Below are 19,392 nucleotides of genomic sequence, written 5' to 3' on the forward strand. Positions count from 1 at the left end.
CGCTGCCAGGCCGTGTACTGAGGGATGCTGGCACTGCCAGGGCCTGATAGCCCCTCCAACACCCACCTCCCCCCCCACACAGGAGCTCTGCCCTCCACCTGCTTCACTTACCCTACTCGACCCTCCTCTCCATAGCACTTTACCTTCCTTCCCATCTCTTCCTCGCCCCGCACTCCACAAGCCGTCCTCTCCGTATCCTCCTATCCCTGTCATCCCCATCCCACCACTTCCCTCTACACACTAACCTCGCTCCCCTCTACCCATCCTCCCTGCTCACACTATCACCTCCTCTCCCCACCCTACCCCTCACCCAAAACCATCCCCTCCCCACCCTAAATCCCCTTCCGAGTCCATCACCATATCTTTTGTTGAACGATGCGAGCTGTCATCTGCATTTCAACATCAATCACTTCACCCTACCCCCTCCCTAACGCTACCCCATTGCCTCCCTCACCCTACCCCATCCCCTCCCCTAAACTTATCCACATCCCCTCCCTCACACCCTACCCCATCCCCTCCCCTAAACTTACCCACATCCCCTCCCTCACTCACCCTACCCCATCCCCTCCCCTAAACTTACCCACATCCCCTCCCTCACTCACCCTACCCCATCCCCTCCCCTAAACTTACCCACATCCCCTCCCTCACTCACCCTACCCCATCCCCTCCCCTAAACTTACCCACATCCCCTCCCTCACTCTACTCCATCCCCTCCCTCACTCACCATACCCCATCCCCTCCCCTAAACTTACCCACATCCCCTCCTTCACTCTCCCCCACTCCCCTCCCTCACCCTGCCCCATTCCCACCTCGCACCGCTCCCCCTCCCTCATCCTCTCCTCATCTGACCTTGCTCCCTCCTCACCCTTCCCTACCTTATCCCCTCCCTCCCCATCACCTGCTTTTGGGCCGATGTGACATTGTACACCGCGGTGTAAAACACGTCGTTGGACCAGCGGTTGAAGTTCTCCTCCGCCACCCGGGTCGCGTTCACCACCCCGGGGTCATCTGTGGGCACGGGGCGAAGGCCGCCCAACAGGAAGGGCGGCCTCTTCACCGCCGTCGCCGCCGCCCCCAACAACACCACCAGCACCAGAACCGGGCCCATCTCCGTACGCAGTTAAGTAAATAACAGGCGGTGGCGTCATTTCCTCCGCCCTTCCGACCTCACTTCCGCCCCGCTCTGGCCGCGCCATCTTTCTGTGGGGCTTCCGCCCCGAACCCGCAAACTCCCCACGTCTTTTTGTGACATTGCAAACGCGGGGAAGGAGCCGCTGCTGGAAACCTCTGTAGAGGGTGTGTAGGTACCGGGCCGGCAGGGTTCAGCGAGTGGCTCACCTTTTCTCTGCTGTTCATCCTTCACGTCCCCTGCACAGGAGCTTTGCTGAGGGAACATCCCTACCTCTGCTTCAATCTGTCTCTAACTATCATCCTACTCCCCCGACTCGTCCTCTCCACAGCACTCGCCTTTCCCTCGCATCTCTCTCCGCCCTTCCTCCCCAGACTCCCTTCCATCTTCTACCCGAAACCTTCTCCGTAAACCCTACCCCACCCTTCACTAATCTTCAACCAACCCCTCCAATCTCTACCTCCACTAACCTCAACTCTCTCCCTCTTAAAAACCCCACCTCACCCACAAACTCGTCTCCAGCCCCACCTCACTAATCCTCGACCACCCCCTCCAATCTCTATCTCCACTACCCTCAACTCACTCCCCTCCTAAAAACCCCACCTCACCCACAAACTCGTCTCCAGCCCCACCTCACTAATCCTCGACCACCCCCTCCAATCTCTATCTCCACTACCCTCAACTCACTCCCCTCCTAAAAACCCCACCTCACCCACAAACTCGTCTCCAGCCCCACCTCACTAATCCTCGACCACCCCCTCCAATCTCTATCTCCACTACCCTCAACTCACTCCCCTCCTAAAAACCCCACCTCACCCACAAACTCGTCTCCAGCCCCACCTCACTAATCCTCGACCACCCCCTCCAATCTCTATCTCCACTACCCTCAACTCACTCCCCTCCTAAAAACCCCACCTCACCCACAAACTCGTCTCCAGCCCCACCTCACTAATCCTCGACCACCCCCTCCAATCTCTATCTCCACTACCCTCAACTCACTCCCCTCCTAAAAACCCCACCTCACCCACAAACTCGTCTCCAGCCCCACCTCACTAATCCTCGACCACCCCCTCCAATCTCTATCTCCACTACCCTCAACTCACTCCCCTCCTAAAAACCCCACCTCACCCACAACCTCGTCTCCAGCCCCATTTCTCTCGCCCCTCCCCACCACCAGCCTCTCCTCTCTCCGTCCCCTGCCACCGCCCAATGGGCCGACGTTACAGGCAACACCGTATTGTAAATCGCGTCGTTGGATCTGCAGTTGAAGGCCCTCTCCGCCCACCCCCTCCCCCGGGCCACAGCCCCAACTGGGTCATCTTCACAAGTCAGTAAAACTTTGCTGATGGGGGCGCCATTTCTCCCGACCCTCGTCCCTTCCGCCCCGCACTGTGGCCGCCATTTCTCTGCGGGGCTTTCGCCCCAAACCTGCATATTCGCACTGGGCACGTATCTGCACACATCAATTCTGTTTTCCCCCTCCCCCACCCCCCTTCCTACCTACATCCGTGACACTTCACACGCTCTGGATTTTTTCAATAACTTCAAGTTCCCTGGCCCCCATCATCTTATCTTCAGGATGGATGTCCAGTCCCTATACACCTCCGTCCCCCATCCATTTCTTTTTGGACACCAGACCCAACCAGTTCCCCTCCACCACCACTCTCTTCCAGCTGGCAGAACGTCCTCACTCTAGATAAATTTCTCCTCTGCAGAAAGTGGACAGCTTCTCTCACAGTTACCTGGACTACACCTTGTCCCACCCTGTTACTTGTTAAAACCACATCCCCCATTCTCAGTTCCAACATCTCCGCCGCATCTGCTCTCAGGATGAGGCTTTTCATTCCAGAACGAAGGAGATGTCCTGCTTCTTCAAAGAAAGGGGTTTCCCTTCCTCATCATCAACGCTGCCCTCAACTGCATCCCTTCCATCTCACACACATCCGCTGTCACCCCATCCTCTGCCACCTTCCCCTGGTCCTCACCTACCACCACAGGCAGCCTCTGTCCAGCAGATAATTCTCCGCAACTTCCGTCACCCCCAAAGGGATCCCCCCCCCCCCAAGGACATCGTTCCCTCACCTCCCCCACTGTCTGCTTTCCACAGGGATCGCTCCCTATGTGACTCCCTCGTCCATTTGTCCCTCCCTCCTGGCGCTTATCCTTGCAGCAAGCGGAACGAGTGCTACCCCACCCCCTCGTCCCTCACTAACCCCAACAGTCATTCCAGGTGAGGCGACACTTCGCCTGTGAGTGTGTTGGGGTCATACTGTGTTCCGTGCTCCCAGTGCGGCCTGCTGTATATCAGTGAGACCTGACGTAGACTGGGAGACCGCTTGGCCGTGCATCTGCGCTCTGTCTGCCGAAACAAGCAGGAACTCCCAGTGGCCGTCCATTTTAATTCCACTTCCCTCCACTGTCGTGATGAGGTCACACTCAGGCTGAAAGAACACCAGCTTACACTCTGTCTGGGTAGCCTTCAACCTGATGACATGAACATCGGTTTCTCAAATTTCTGGTAAGGACCGCAACTTCACCATTTCCCTCTCTCAGCTCGTCTCCTTGCCTGCCCAGCACCTCCCTCTGGTGCCCCTACCCTGCTTTCTTTCTTCCATGGCCCCCTGTCCTCTCCTATCAGACTCCCCCCTCCTCCAGCCCCGTATCTCTTTCACCAGTCGACGTCCCAGCTCTTTACTTCACCCCCTCCCCTCCGTGTTCCACCGATCACCTTGTGTTACCCCCCCCCCCCACCCACCTTTCGACTCTGACTCTGTCCAGTCCTGCTGTCGAGTCTCGGCCCAAAACATCGAGCATTTGCTCTTCTCCACAGATGCTGCCCGGCCTGATGAGTTCCTCCGGCACTGTTGCCTGCAGATCCCCACGTCTTTTTACAACTTTTCCATGACTGCAAAGAGGAGACATGGTGCAGATGCCGGAAATGCAAAGCAAGACGGACACGCGAAACGCAAGAGGACCCAGAATCCACAGAAACAGATAAACATTCGCCGATTCGGGCCGAGACCCTTCATTATGACTGCGAAGGAAAAGGAAATATTAAAAGAATTATGGGGAATGAGCAGAAGTTAAAAGGTGACAGTTGAAGCTAGGTGGGGGCAGATGACAGATTGCATCTTTTCCCTCCGGGGACGGAACCGCAGTGTGTTCTGGATATCGTAGCCGCTGTTGACGAGCCTGACGGGGGCCGGTGGTCAGTGACTGAGTGCAGCCGATGGCAAGTTCAGATGGGGAAGTAATAGGATGGGTTGGAGTTTGGCAAGAAATGAGTCGTGGGTAACGGGCTGGGATGAGGAGGCAAAGGGCATTAGAGCCGGGGTTGAAGATATTCTCGACTTTAAGGAGATGGATACTTTCGTGTCTAATTGTGACAAAAAATCTCCTCCCGGTGAGACTGATCATAAAACTCTGGTCTGGAGTATTGCATATACAGTGGTTCTGCTCGCCCCACAACAGGAAGGACGTTGAGGGTTTGGAGAGGGTTCCTGATCAGAAAGTGAAACGGTACATTTTCCATGATGAATACACTTTATAAGGCCGTGAGATAAAGAGGCAGAATTAGGCCATTTGGCCCGTCGAATCGCCTCCGCCATTTCATCATCATTTTCCCTCCCAGTCTCCAGTCTCCTGCCTTCTGCCCGTGTCCCTTCATGCCCTGACCATTCAAGAATCTATCAATCTCTGCCATAAACGTAACAAAGGCTTGCCTGCGAAAGAATTCCACAGATTCCCCGCTCTCTGGCTAAAGAAATGACTCCTCTCCCTCCTAAAAGGACGGCCCTCTATTCTGAGGCCGTGTCCTCTGGTCTTACACACTCCCGACACCGCTGACCGAGACCCCTCGCTCCGAACAAGACGCAGGGTCTAAGCACCATCGCCGAGCTCACTGTAGACGTGGTGGTCAGTGCTGGGCCGCCCTCGTTCACCGAGTTACCCTGTTAACGTCCCAAACACAGGCAGACTCAGGATGCTAAAAACTTTACTGCGCAAGGTTAAAAAACTCAAACCGCTCGCTCGTGCACATGCGTTTGTCTGCACACGTTGTAGTGCTTCCATTCAGTAGGCTTCCAGGGCTGTGGTAAAGTGCTGTGTTAGTATCCATTTGACCTAGTGATCAGCATTATTGCTTCAGCAGAGCTCTGTGCGCCGCACACCACGGGTCCTAAAGTCTGGTCACTTTGCCGTTCTGGTGCAATTCTGTTTGGTCACCTTCGACCACCCACGCCAAACTTGCTCCCAGACTTCGAAGTTACAGGTCATTGTCTGCGGGGGGGAGAAACAAGAGGCCAGTATTAAAAGAGCTCCCCGCCCATACCCCGGCAGATTCACGAATCCCCACCATGTTCCCGTGCCCACCCCTCGCTTCCGGGATCAACAGTGCACAGATCGCTCACCTTGGCGTATCGAGGATTCTTGTGGAAGGGACAGTTCGGGGAAACAGATCTCTTCCTGCAGACGGTGGTTCTCAGCTCCAGGGTGAGATAGTACTTCAATCCAGCCACCACCTGCAAGAGTCAGAAACGCCTCAGAACATCTCCACAGGGTGTCTGTGTGTATCGAGTCAGGAGTGGTCACCCATCTCCACACTCCCACCACCTTGGCCCCGCTGTTCATGAGAAAAAAGGACGAATCAGCCATTTGGCCCGTCGAGCCTGCCCCGCCATTCAATAAGATCATGGCTGATCTGACCACGGACTCATCTCCACCGACCTGCCTTTTCCCCGTAACCCGCAATTCCCCTACTCTGCAAAAATCTATCCAACCTTGTCTTAAATATATTTACTGAGGCAGCCTCCACTGCTTCACTGGACAGAGAATTCCACAGATTCCCCACTCTCTGGGAAAAGCAGTTCCTCCTCATCTCCGTCCTAAATCTACTCCCCTGAATCTTGAAGCTATGTCCCCTCATTCTAGTCTCACTTTCCAGTGGAATCAACTTTACTGCCTCAACCTCTTTCATAATTTTATGTTTCTATAAAATTTCCTCTCACTTTTCTGAATTCCAGCGAGTACAGACCCAGGTGATTCAATCTCTCCTCATAGTCTAACTCCTCATCTCTGGAATCAACCTGGTGAACCTCCTCTGCACCGCCTCCAAAGCCAGTATATCCTTCCTCGAGTCAGGAGACCAGAACTGCACACAGTACTCCAGGTGCGGCCTCACCAGTACCCTGTACAGTCGCAGCATGACCTCCCTGCTCTTCAATTCAATCCCTCCAGCAATGAAGTCCGACACCCCATTTCCCTTCTTGATAGCCTGCCACACCAGCAAACCAACCTTTTGTGATTCCTGTACAAACACTCCCAAGTCTGTCTGGACAGCAGCATGCTGCAAATTTTCACCATTTAAATAATTATCTGCTCTTCCATTTTTCCTTCCAAAGTGGATGAACTTGCATTGACCAACAGCCAGACCCTTGCCCACTCAATTAACCTATCTATATCTCTCTGCAGATTCTCCATATCCCCCTTGCCTTCTCCTCCCCTCCTCGCCCCTCCCACCCCACTCCTGCCACTCTACCTCCTGTTCCCCTCACTATGCTCTCCATCTCCCCCTCCTACCTCAGCTCCCGTCTCTCCCCTCTATTCTCCTCCCCATCCTCCGACTCTTCCTGTCTCCCACCCTTCCCCCTCTCCTCCCCGGTTCACCTCCTCTCCCCACCCCATATACTCCCCTGTTCCCCTCTACCTTTATCCCCTCCCCACTTCCACCTTCCCCACTCCTCCCTACCTCCCTCTTCCCCCCTCCCCTATTCCTCAGTCCCTCTCCTCCACACTCCCCCGTCTCCCTCCCCAGCACATCCTCCCTCCTTTCCCCCTCTCCCCTCCCGCACCTGTACTTGGGCCGATTTCACATTCGACACCGCGCTGTAAAACAAGTCGTTGGTCTGGTCATTGAAGGATTTCTCCGCCACCCGGGACGCGTTCACCACCCCGGCGTCATCTACGGGCACGGGGGAGAGGCCGCCAGTCTTCAAGGCTGCTTGCACCCCCAACATCATCATGAACCCCAGCAGCAGAGAAGCAGCCATCTTCACAAGTTCGTCGATGTTCACGGACAGGGGCGTGAGTTCCCCACCTCGCCCCATCTGTCGTCACTTCCGCCCCGCACTGCGGCCGCCATCTTTCTGTGGGGCTTTCGCCCCAAACCTACAAGTTCCGCGCCCTCTTATCACAGTCCTACAATTGCAAACAGGTTGAATAGACGAAATACTAAGCAACACAGACACGCAAAATTCTGGAGGAACTGAGCAGGTCAGACAGGATTTATGTAACTACAAATCACCGGAGGAACAGAGCAGGTCAGACAGGATTTTTGTAAATACAAATCACCGGAGGAACAGAGCAGGTCAGACAGAATCTATGGAAAGGAATAAACAGCCGTCTTTTCGGGCTGAGTCACTTCTTCAGGGCTGGAAAGGAAGGGGAAGAGGCCAGAGTATTAACAAAATGATGGGGAATTAGGGTACAGGTGAAGCCAGGTGGGGGCAGATGACAGATTGCATCTTTTCCCTCCGGGGACGGAACCGCAGTGTGTTCTGGATATCGTAGCCGCTGTTGACGAGGCTGACGGGGGCCGGTGGTCGGTGACTGAGTGCGGCCGATGGTAAGTTCAGATGGGGAAGTTAAGTGATAGGATGGGTTGGAGTTTGGCAAGAAATGAGTCGTGGGTAGCGGATCGGGATGAGGAGGCGAAGGACATTAGGTCCGGGATTGGAGATAATGTCGACTTTAAGGTGATGAATACTTTCATGTCTGACTGTGAGAAAATTATTTCTCCCGGTGAGACTGACAGAGTTCATAAAACTCTGGTCTGGAGTATTGCATATACAGTGGTTCTGCTCGCCCCGTGATAGGAAGGACGTTGAGGCTTTGGAGAGGGTTCCTGATCAGAACGTGAAACGGTACATTTTCCATGATGAATACACTTTATAAGGCCGTCGGATATAGAGGCAGAATTAGGCCATTTGGCCCGTCGAATCGTCTCCGCCATTTCATCATCATTTACCCTCCCAGCCCCCAACCTCCTGCCTTCTCCCCGTGTCCCTTCGTGCCCTGACCAACCAAGAATCTATCTGTCTTAAATATGAATAAAGACTGGCCAGTGGGAACGAATTCCACAGATTCCCGACTATCTGGCTAAAGCAATTACTCCTCTTCCTCCTAAAAGAACGGCCCTCTATTCTGAGGCCGCGTCCTCTGGTCTTACACGCTCCCGCCACGTTTGAAATTAAAGCACTGACTGAGACCCCTCGCTCCTATCCAGATGCAGGGTCTAAGCACTTTATTGCGCAAGAGCAAAATGTGTACATTTGCAGCTCAATTATACAATTATGGTAATAACACACATGGCGTGTGTGTTTATGTGCGCCTCTTGTGCACATACGTTTGTCAGTTTGCGTTGTAGTGCTTCCATTCAGTAGGCTTCCAGGGCTGTGGTAAAGTGCTGTGTTAGTAGCCATGTGACCCAGTGATTAGCATTATTGCTTCAGCAGAGCTCTGTGCGCCGCAGGGGTCCCACAGTCCGGTCACTTGGCCGTCCTGGAGCAACGCCTTCCGGACACCCGCATCGGCCCGACCCACGGGCGGTCCCAGACTTTAAGTCTGCAGGTTGTCGTCTGCGGGGAGAAAACAAGAGGCCAGTATTGAAAGAGCTTCCTTCTGGTACCCGGGCAGATTCATGAATCCCCACAATCATGAATCCCCACCATGTTCCAGTGCCGACGGGGACAGGACCCGCACCCCACTCTTCCGGGACCACCAGTGCACAGATCGCTCACCTTGGCGTATCGAGGATTCTTGTGGAAGGGACAGTTCCGGGAGGCAGATCTCTTCCTGCAGACGGTGGTTCTCAGCTTCAGGGTGAGATGGTACATCATCCCCTCGACCACCTGCAAGAGCAGCCTACAGTCAGAAACGCCTCAGAACATCTCCACCGGGTGTCTGGGTGTATCGAGTCAGGAGTGGTCACCCATCTCCACACTCACCACCTTGGCCCCGCCGTTCATCAGAAACGGGAGCAGGAGTCGGCCATTCGGCCCGTCGAGCCTGTTCCGCCATTCAATAAGATCATGGCTGATCTGGCCATGGACTCATCTCCACCTACCTGCCTTTTCCCCATCACCCTCAATTCCCCTTCTCTGCAAAAATCTATCCAACCTTGTCTTAAATATATTTACTAAGGCAGCCTCCACTGCTTCCCTGGGCAGAGAATTCCACAGATTCCCCACTCTCTGGGAAAAGCAGTTCCTCCTCATCTCCGTCCCGAATCTACTCCCCTGAATCTCGAGGATATGTCTCCTAGTTCTAACCTCACCTCCCAGCGGAAAGAACTTTCCTGCCTCTATCTTATCTATCCCTTTCATAATTTTATCTTTCTACAAGATCTCCTCTCATTCTTCTGAATTCCAGCAAGTACAGTCCCAGGCGACTCAATCTCTCCTCATAGTCTAACCTCCTCATCTCTGGAATCAACCTGGTGAACCTCCTCTGCACCGCCTCCAAAGCCAGTATATCCTTCCTCGAGTAAGGAGATCAGAACTGCACACAGTACTCCAGGTGCGGCCTCACCAGTACCCTGTACAGTCGCAGCATGACCTCCCTGCTCTTCAATTCAATCCCTCCAGCAATGAAGTCCGACACCCCATTTCCCTTCTCGACAGCCCGCTGCACCTGCAAACCAACTTTTTGTGAATCATGAACAAGCACTCCCAAGTCCCTCTGCACAGCAGCATGCTGCAATCTTCACCATCTAATTAATAACCTTTTCTTCCATTTTCCTTCCAAAGTGGATGTCCTCGCGTGGACCAACATTGTTCTCCATCTGACAGACCCTCGCCTGCTCACTTGACCTATCTATATCTCTGCAGATACTCCATATCCTCCACCGACCTCTCCTCCCCACCCTTTCTCCCCTCCTCTTGCCCCTCCCTTCCCCCTACATCCCATCTTCCCCCTTCACCCACCCCATTCCTCCCACTCTCCACTCCTCTCAATCTCCTCCTCCCCTGCTTCCCTCTCGTCCCCCTCTATCTCTCCTCCACATCCTCCCTTCCCCTTCCTCCAACTCCTCTTCCTGCCTCCCACCCTTCCTCTCCTCTCTGCTGCCCTTCCTCTCCCCACCCCCCTCTACTCCCCACTTACCCCTTCTGCCATCCCCTCCATATTGCCTCACCCCTTCCCTGTCCTCCCGTCCCCCTCCCTCTCCTCTCTATCTCCTACCCCTCCCCACTTCCCCTTCCCTCCTCCACCGCTTCCCCACTCCTCCCTCCCAGAGGCCTCTTCCCCTCCCCTTCTCCATCAGTCCCTCTACTTACATCTCTCCTCCCCGCTCCCCCTCTCCAGCCCATCCCTCAACTCCACCCTCTCCTCCCCTCCCCATCCCCTCGCCTCTCCGCCATCTCATTCCCCTCCTCGCTCTCCCCTTCTCCTCACCGCTCCTCCTCCCTTTCCCACTCTTCACTCCCCAACCCATCTTCCCTCCCCTCTCCTCCCTCCCCCTCTGCCCTCCCCTCCCCCCACGCCCTCTCTCCTCCCCCTCCCCATCACCTCTGCTTGGGCCGATGTCACATTCGACACTGGTTGAAGGATTTCTCCGCCACCCGGGACGCGTTCACCACCGCGGGGTCATCTAGGGGCACGGGGGTGGAGGCTGCACCCCTTTACGGCTGCTTCCGCCCCCCGACGTCATCATTAATCCCAGTAGCAGAGCCGCTCCCTTCGCGCCCCTCCGCCCCAACCCAGCCATCTTCACAAGTTCGCAAACCCGAGGAACTCTGCAGAAGCTGGAGATTCAAAGAACACACACAAGTTGGTATATAAATACAAATCGCCGTTGGAACAGAGCAGGTCAGACAGGATCTGTGGAAAGGAATAAACAGCCGTCGTTTCGGGCTGAGTCACTTCTTCAGGGCTGGAAAGGAAGGGGAAGAGGCCAGAGTATTAACAAAATGATGGGGAAGGAGGGTAAGATAAAAGGGGACAGGTGAAGCCAGGTGGGGGGCAGATGATAGATTGCATCTTTTCCCTCCGGGGACGGAACCGCAGTGTGTTCTGGATATCGTAGCCGCTGTTGACGAGGCTGACGGGGGCCGGTGGTCGGTGACTGAGTGCGGCCGATGGTAAGTTCAGATGGGGAAGTTAAGTGATAGGTTGGGTTGGCAAGAAATGAGTCGTGGGTAGCGGGTCGGGATGAGGAGGCGAAGGACATTATTGGAGATAATGTCGATTTTAAGGTCATGAATACTTTCATGTTTGACTGTGACAAAAATCTCCTCCCGGTGAGACTGACAGAGTTCATAAAACTCTGGTCTGGAGTATTGCATATACAGTGGTTCTGCTCGCCCCACAACAGGAAGGACGTTGAGGGTTTGGAGAGGGTTCCTGATCAGAACGTGAAACGGTACATTTTCCATGATGAATACACTTTATAAGGCCGTGAGATATAGAGGCAGAATTAGGCCATTTGGCCCGTCGAATCGCCTCCGCCATTTCATCATCATTTTCCCTCCCAGTCCCCAACCTCCTGCCTTCTCCCCGTGTCCCTTCGTGCCCTGAGCAGAGAATCTATCACTCTCTGTCTTAAACGTACACAAAGACTGGCCAGTGGGAACGAATTCCACAGATTCCCGACTCTCCGCCTAAAGCAATTACTCCTCTTCCCCCTAAAAGGACGGACTCTGGTTTTACACACTCCCGCCACCACTGACCGAGACCCCTCGCTCCGATCAAGACGCAGGGTCGCCGAGCTCACTGTGGACGTGGTGGTCAGTGCTGGGCCGCCCTCGTTCACCGAGTTACCCTGTTAACGTCCCAAACACAGGCAGACTCAGGATGCTAAAAACTTTACTGCGCAAGAATAGAAATATACATTTGCTGCTTAATTATACAATTATGGTAATAACTGGTCAGCCGGCGAGCTGAAACCCACATACTCCCGAACATAGAACGTACTGCGTCCGGTTATTTGGCCCCTCGATGTTTATGACGGGCGATTTTTCAAGGGTTCCAACTCAAACTTGGTGTGTGTGTGTGTGGGAGAGAGAGAGAGGGGGAGAGGGAGAGGGAGAGAGGGAGAGGGAGAGGGAGGGGGAGAGGGGAGGGAGAGGTGGAGGGGAGAGAGAGAGTGGGAGAGGGAGAGGGAGAGAGGGAGAGGGAGGGAGAGGTGGAGGGGAGAGAGAGAGTGGGAGAGGGAGAGGGAGAGAGGAGAGGGGGAGGGGAGAGAGAGGTGGAGGGGAGAGAGAGTGAGGGGGGGAGGGGGAGGGTATAGAGAGAGGGGGAGGGGAGAGAGAGAGGTGGGGAAAGAGAGAGGGGGGAGGGGGAGAGAGAAGGGGGAGAGGGGAAGGGAAGGGGAGAGAGAGACCGGGGGGGGGGGGAGAGAGGGGGAGGGGAGAGAGACAGTGCCCAGGGGAATGTATATAAGTGAGCGAGTGTATACACACGCGCGTTTGTCTGTGTGCGTTGTAGAGATTACATTCCGTAGACGCCCCGGGGTGGGGGGGGGGGGGGTAAAATGCTGTGTTCGTATCCATTGGCCCTGGTGATCAGAATTATTGCTTTAGCAGAGCTGTGCACGCCACGCTGTGCGCCGCAGGGGTCCCACAGTCCGGTCACTTGGCCGTCCTGGAGCAACGCCTTCCGGACACCCGCATCGGCCCGACCCACGGGCGGTTCCAGACTTTAAATCTACAGATCACCGTCTGCGGGGAGAAAACAAGAGGCCAGTATTGAAAGAGTTGCCCGTCGGCATCCCGGCAGATTCATGAATCCCCACCATGTTCCAGTGCCGACGGGGACAGGACCCACACCCCACTCTTCCGGGACCACCAGTGCACAGATCGCTCACCTTGGCGTATCGAGGATTCTTGTGGAAGGGACAGTTCCGGGAGGCAGATCTCTTCCTGCAGACGGTGGTTCTCAGCTTCAGGGTGAGATGGTACATCATCCCCTCGACCACCTGCAAGAGCAGCCTACAGTCAGAAACGCCTCAGAACATCTCCACCGGGTGTCTGTGTGTATCGGGTCAGGAGTGGTCACCCATCTCCACACTCACCACCTTGGCCCCGCCGTTCATCAGAAACGGGAGCAGGAGTCGGCCATTCGGCCCGTCGAGCCTGTTCCGCCATTCAATAAGATCATGGCTGATCTGGCCATGGACTCATCTCCACCGACCTGCCTTTTCCCCATAACCCTTAATTCCCCTACTCTGCAAAAATCTATCCAATCTTGTCTTAAATATATTTACTGAGGCAGCCTCCACTGCTTCACTGGGCAAAGAATTCCACAGATTCCCCACTCTCTGGGAAAAGCAGTTCCTCCTCATCTCCATCCTAAATCTTGAGGCTATGTCCCCTAGTTCTAGTCTCACCTCCCAGTGGAAAGAACTTCTGCCTCTATCTCTTTCATAATTTTATGTTTCTATAGGATTTCCTCTCATTTTTCTGAATTCCAGTGAGTACAGTCCCAGGTGACTCAATCTTTCCTCATAGTCTAACCCCCTCGTCTCTGGAATCAACATGGTGAACCTTTCAAGTCAGGAGACCAGAACCGCACACGGTACTCCAGGTGCGGCCCCACCAGTACCCTGTACAGTTGCAGCATAATCCCCCTGCTCTTCAATTCAATCCCTCTAGCAGTGAAGGCCCACATCCCATTTCCCATCTTGATAGCCTGCTGCAGCTAAAAAACCAACCTTTTGTGATTCATGTACAAACATTCCCAACTCCCTCTGCACAGAAGCATGCTGCAATTTTTTTTTTACCATTTAAATAATAATCTGCTCTTCTATTTTTCCTTCCAAATTGGATGACCTTGCATTTACCAACATCTGCCAGGCCTTTACCCACTCACCTAACCTATCGATATCTCTCTGCAGACTCTCCATATCTTCTGCACAATTTGCTTTTCCATCCAGTTTAGTATCATCACCCATGTATGCCAACTCTCTGCTTTCTATTAGTTCACCAGCCCTCTTTCTATACTAATACATTGCCACGACTCTGTGCATCCTTATCTTTATCTTATGGATAAGTCTTTCATGTGGCACCTTATCGAGCACCTTCTGTGGAAATATCGTCCATCTGATCCCCTCTATCCACTGCGCTCGTTATATCTTTTATAACCCCCCCCCCCCCCCACAGTGGAGCTCAGCTCCATCTCCTTCAATGTCTTATTCACCCCAACAATCTTCCTACTGTTCCCTAGCTCTTCTCTCACTCCTCCCCACAGCAGTCACCTTTCCTTCCCATCTTTCTGCCCCCTTCCTCCCCAAACTCACCTCCATCTCTGTCCCTTCCCTTCTTCCCTACACCCCAACCCCACCCCCCAATCCTCACCTACCCCGATCCACTCCTACCCGTCACTACACCTCAACCAAACCCAATCTGCAACCATCCCTCCTCCACAATCTCTACCTCCATCCCACCCCTCTGCCCTTTCCTACCCCGATCTCTCTCCCCATCCCCTCACACTCACCAGTCCCCACCTCACCAGCCTCATTCCACTACCCCACCTCCTCTACTCACTCTCTCCCCACCCCTTAACTCCACTACACACACCCTCCCCACTCCTCACCCATCAGCCCAACCCCACCTCCTTCCCCATCTCCCTCTCACCTTCCTCCAATCTCCCTTCATCGGCCACCCCAACACTCCTCCCCTGTCTTCCACTCCTTCCACCTCCCACCCACCTCACTTCCCTCCCCCCACCCTCTCCCACATCCGCTCCTCCCCCGTTCTCACCCACTCCCCCTCCCCCTCCTCACCCACCCCGCCTCCCTCCGCTCCCCCCCTCCGCAAACATGAGGAATTTTGGAAATTCTAAGCAATACACATATGCAAATCTCCAAAGGAACTGAGCAGGTCAGACAGGATCTGTGGAAAGGAATAAACAACCGTCGTTTCAGGCTGAGTCACTTCTTCAGGGCTGGAAAGGAAGGGGAAGGGGCCAAATGATGGGGAATGAGGGTAAGATAAAAGGTGACAGTTGAAGCCAGGTGGGGGCAGATGACAGAATGCATCTTTTCCCTCCGGAGACGGAACCGCAGTGTGTTCTGGATATCGTAGCCGCTGTTGGTGCGCCTGACGGGGGCCGGTGGTCGGTGACTGAGTGCGGCCGATGGTAAGTTCAGATGGGGAAGTTAAGTGATAGGATGGGTTGGAGTTTGGCAAGAAATGAGTCGTGGGTAACGGGCTGGGATGAGGAGGCGAAGGGCATTAGGGCCGGGGTTGGAGATATTGTCGACTTTAAGGTCATGAACACTTTCATTTCAAACTGATGTGGAAACCATCACAACCCTGCAAAGGGTGCAGGGGAGATTTACAAGGATGTTGCCTGGATTGGGGAGCATGCCTTATGAGAATAGGTTGAGTGAACTCGGCCTTTTCTCCTTGGAGCGACGGAGGATGAGAGGTGACCTCATATAAGGGGTGTATAAGATGATGAGAGGCATTGATCGTGTGGATAGTCAGAGGCTTTTTCCCCCAGGGCTGAACTGCTAGCATGAGAGGATTGGAAAGTTTTAAGATGCTTGGAAAAAAATACAGAGGAGATGTTTTTTTAATTCAGAGAGTGGTGAGTGCGTGGAATGGGCTGCCGGCGACGGTGGTGGAGGCGGATACGATAGGGTCTTCTAAGAGACTGCTGGATAGGTACGTGGGGTTTAGAAAAATAGAGGTAACGCTAGGTGATTTCCGAGGTAAGGCCATATTCGGCACAGCTTTGTGGGCCGAAAGGCCTGCATTGAGCTGTAGGTTTGCTATGTTTCTAACTGTGACAAAAATCTCCTCCCGGTTAGATTGACAGACTTCACATCTGGAATATTGCGTCCAGTTCTGGTCGCCCCGCTATAGGAAGGGTATTGAGATTTTAGAGAGGGCACAGAAGAGGTGGTCAGGAGGACATGGGCTGTACTGACGGGCTGAATTACCTCGGGTTGTTTTCTGTGGAGTGTTGGAGGCTGAAGGGAGATCCGATGGAGGTTTCTAAGATGATGAGAGTCATTAGATAGAACGGGCAGGGAGTATCTGATTCCCAGGGCTGAAATGGCTAATACCAGAAGGCATGCATTGAAGCTGAGAGCGGGGTAGGTTCAAGGAGGAAGTGAGGGGTTAGTGTTTTACTCAGAGACTGAGAATGCCTGCTATGGTGGCAGAGGCGCTTGTCGGTAACCATGGGGACGGGTAGTGCCAAAGACGGTGGGACCTGTGACCGCGGCGTGCCGCAGCTACCTGTTGGAATGGAGGAAGCTGTTTAGGCAATTTAATCTGGGCTGCCTAGGTGGCAGGATACTTTGGCAGCTGAGCCAGGGGCAGTTAAGTCGCGTAGGGGACCCCTGGCGAGCTTTTTAATTACAACAGGTTTGAGAGTCCTGAACATATTAGATATGGCAAAGTTTTTTTCCCAGGGTATGGGAGTCTAGGACAAGAGGGCATGACTTCATGATTTAAGGACGTCCATTTTGAACAGATACGCGGTAAAATTACTTTAGTCAGAGGGTGGTAAATCTGTGGAATTTGTTGCCACGAGCAGTGGAGGAGGCCAAGTCATTGGGTGTATTTAAGACAGAGATGGATAGATCCTTGATTAGCCAGGGCATCATAGAGTATGGGGAGAAGGCAGGGGAGTGGGGATGACTGGAAGAATTGAATGGCAGAGCAGACTCGATGGGCTGAATGGCCTACTTCTGCTTCTATATCTTATGATAACCGCGAGTCGCCACCAGCACAAAAGCAGCGGCAGTAAGGTGGGTGAGGATCGGCAAGAGCTGCAGAGGAAGGAATCTGATAGGAGAGGGGAGAGGACGATAGGAGAAGGGGGAGGAGGAGGGGCACCAGGTGATAGGAAAGTGAGAAGAGGTAAGAGCCCAGAGCGGGGAACAGAAAAACAGGGAAAGGGAAGGGAATGCTTTTTATTAACAGGAAGGAGAAATAAGTAACTGTGCCATCATCTTGGAGGCTACCCACAAGGAATATAAGGTGCTGCTCCTCCACTGAGGGCGACCCCATTGTAGCTACAAGAGGAGGCTACGAATGGACATGTTGGAACAGGAATGGGAATTAAAGTATTTGGCCATTGGGAAGTTCGGATGGAGCGCAGGTGTTTGACGAACTGGTGCCCCACTTTGCTGCGGGTCTCACCAACGTAGAGGAGGGTGCATTGGGAGCACAGGATACAATAGACCCCCACCCCCCCGTGCCTCAAGCAGATGAGTAGGTGAAGCGTTGCCTCACTTGAAAGGCCTGTTTGGGGCCCTGAATGGGTCCTGCAGTACCCATTTGCCCCGTATCCCTATCCAGGATGGTATTTGATTCCCCCATAGTGCTCAAGGTGGTATTTGATATTCCAACTGCCCCGCATTCCTGTCCAGGATGGTTTTGATTCCCTCCGGTTCTCAACTAGCCCGTATCGCTGTCGAGCGGGGCAATTCATTCTCTATGGTGCCCAGCTACCCCGTATCCCAGACTAGGATGGTATTTGATTCATGTGGCGCCCAGTTACCCTGTATTGAATACCCAGTAATGCCCATTTTCCCCCATCCCAGTTCTTGATGGTATTTGACTCCCTGTGGTGCCCACCTGCACCTTATCCCTGTCCTGGATCGTATTTAATTCCCTGTTGTAGCCGAGAATCCCTTATCCCCGTTCTGAATCGTTTCTGATTCTCTGTGGCGACCTACAGCCCTGGATCATATTTGATTCCCTGCGGTGGCCCAGCTGCCACATGCCAGCCGAGATGGTATTTGATTCCCAATGGTACCCAAGGGCCACATCAGCTTGGTTGATATTTGATTCCCCAAGGTGCCCAGCTGTCCCGTATTCAAGCCCTGGATGTTATTTGATATCCCAACTACCCCATATCCAGGCGCAAGATGGGATTTGATCACCTGAGGTGCCCAACTGCGCAGTATCTGACCCCAGGATGGTATTTGATTTCCTGTAGGGCCCATTTGCCCCGCATCCCAGTACCTGATGGCATTTTATTCTCTGAGGTGCCCAACTGCCCCGTATCCTGTTTCAGTTTGATATCTCAGTGGAGCTAGCAACCACGGGAATCAGATTCCATTCCTTTAGGTCCCATTTGCCCCCTATCGCTGTCCAGGATGGTATTTGATTCCCTGAGGTGCCCAACCGCACAGTATCTGAAACCAGGAGGGTATTTGGTTTCCTGCAGGGCCCACTTGCCCCCTCATCCCAGTCCTTGATGGCATTTGATTCCCCATAGTGCTCAGCTGCCTAATCCCCCAGCCAAGGTGGTACCTCACCCCCCCCCCCCCCCGGTGCGCAACTGCCCTTCCCAGTGCAAATGTAATTGACACCCCTTGGTGCCCCAGCTATCCCCCGTCCTTGTTGTATTTCATTCCCCGAGGACCCCAATTGCACAGTATCTGACCCCAGAAGGTATTTGATTTCCTGTAGGGCCCATTTGCCCTTATCCCAGTCCAGGATGTTGTTTTATTTCCTGAGATGCCTAACTACCCCGTATCCCAGTTCAAGATGGAATCTGAATCCTGTGGTTACCAACTCCACTGTATCCACGTCCAGGACGGTATTTGATTGCCTGCGGTGCCCAACTGCACAGTATCCTAAACCAGGATAGTATTAGATTTCCTGTACGGCCCTTTTGTCCTGCATCCCAGTGCAGGATTGTAATTGATACCCCATGGTGCCCAACTGCCCCATATGCCCATCCTCGATGCAATTTGGTTCTAAGGTGCCCAACTGCACAGTATCCGAACCCGGGATGGAATTATAGATACCCTGTGGTGGACAACTGCCCCGTATCGCAGTCCCAGCTAGTTTTAATTCCGTATGGTTGTCAACTACTCTGGCGTACTGTCAAGCAGGGTATTTGATCCCCTCAGATACCCAACTGACCGGTATCTCAATCCATGATCTTACTCGATACTCCGTGGTGCCCAACTAACCCTTACCCCGGTGCAGGATGGCATTTGATACCCCATGGTGCCCAGCTACCTCATATCCCAGCCCATAATGACTTTTGATTCCTTGTGGTGCCCAACTGCACATATCTGAATCCAGGGAGGAATTTGATTTCCTGTAGGGTCCATTTGCCCATCATCCCGGTCCTTGATGGTATTTTATTCCCTGAGGTGCTCAACTAACCCGCATCCTAGCCCAGAAAGGATTTGATTCCCTGTGAATCCTAACGGCTCCATATTGTGGTTGAGAGAGATATTCTTACACCGTGTTGGAAGCTGCCCTGTACCCGAATCAATTCAACTGTCCTGT

At 53.6% G+C, this 19,392-nt stretch overlaps 2 protein-coding genes across 3 annotated transcripts in view; both read right to left on the reverse strand.

Annotated features, from left to right (window-relative positions):
- Positions 1-5,106: 5,106 nt before the first annotated feature.
- LOC132383984 (cystatin-2-like) lies at positions 5,107-7,248 on the reverse strand. The gene is made up of 3 exons (XM_059955228.1): positions 6,979-7,248; positions 5,539-5,649; positions 5,107-5,407 (listed from the first exon to the last, which is right to left on the reverse strand). Exons 1-3 carry the CDS (start codon positions 7,231-7,233, stop codon positions 5,318-5,320), a joined length of 456 nt encoding a protein of 151 aa, XP_059811211.1. The 5' UTR covers positions 7,234-7,248; the 3' UTR covers positions 5,107-5,317.
- A 5,408-nt stretch (positions 7,249-12,656) lies between these two features.
- The window catches only part of LOC132383988 (cystatin-2-like), a 100,915-nt gene continuing 94,179 nt past the window's right edge, over positions 12,657-19,392 (reverse strand). The window contains exons 2-3 of one of the 2 annotated variants that reach the window (XM_059955234.1): positions 12,990-13,100; positions 12,657-12,843 (exon numbers count right to left, since the gene is read on the reverse strand). In XM_059955234.1, the coding sequence (XP_059811217.1) occupies positions 12,754-12,843; positions 12,990-13,100 (201 nt within the window). In that variant the 3' untranslated portion in view covers positions 12,657-12,753. Of the gene's footprint in view, positions 13,101-19,392 lie in introns of both variants that reach the window. The other variant, XM_059955233.1, reaches the window with a different exon arrangement.

Source organism: Hypanus sabinus, chromosome 31, assembly GCF_030144855.1.
Source record: "Hypanus sabinus isolate sHypSab1 chromosome 31, sHypSab1.hap1, whole genome shotgun sequence".
Taxonomy (NCBI): Eukaryota; Metazoa; Chordata; class Chondrichthyes; order Myliobatiformes; family Dasyatidae; genus Hypanus; species Hypanus sabinus.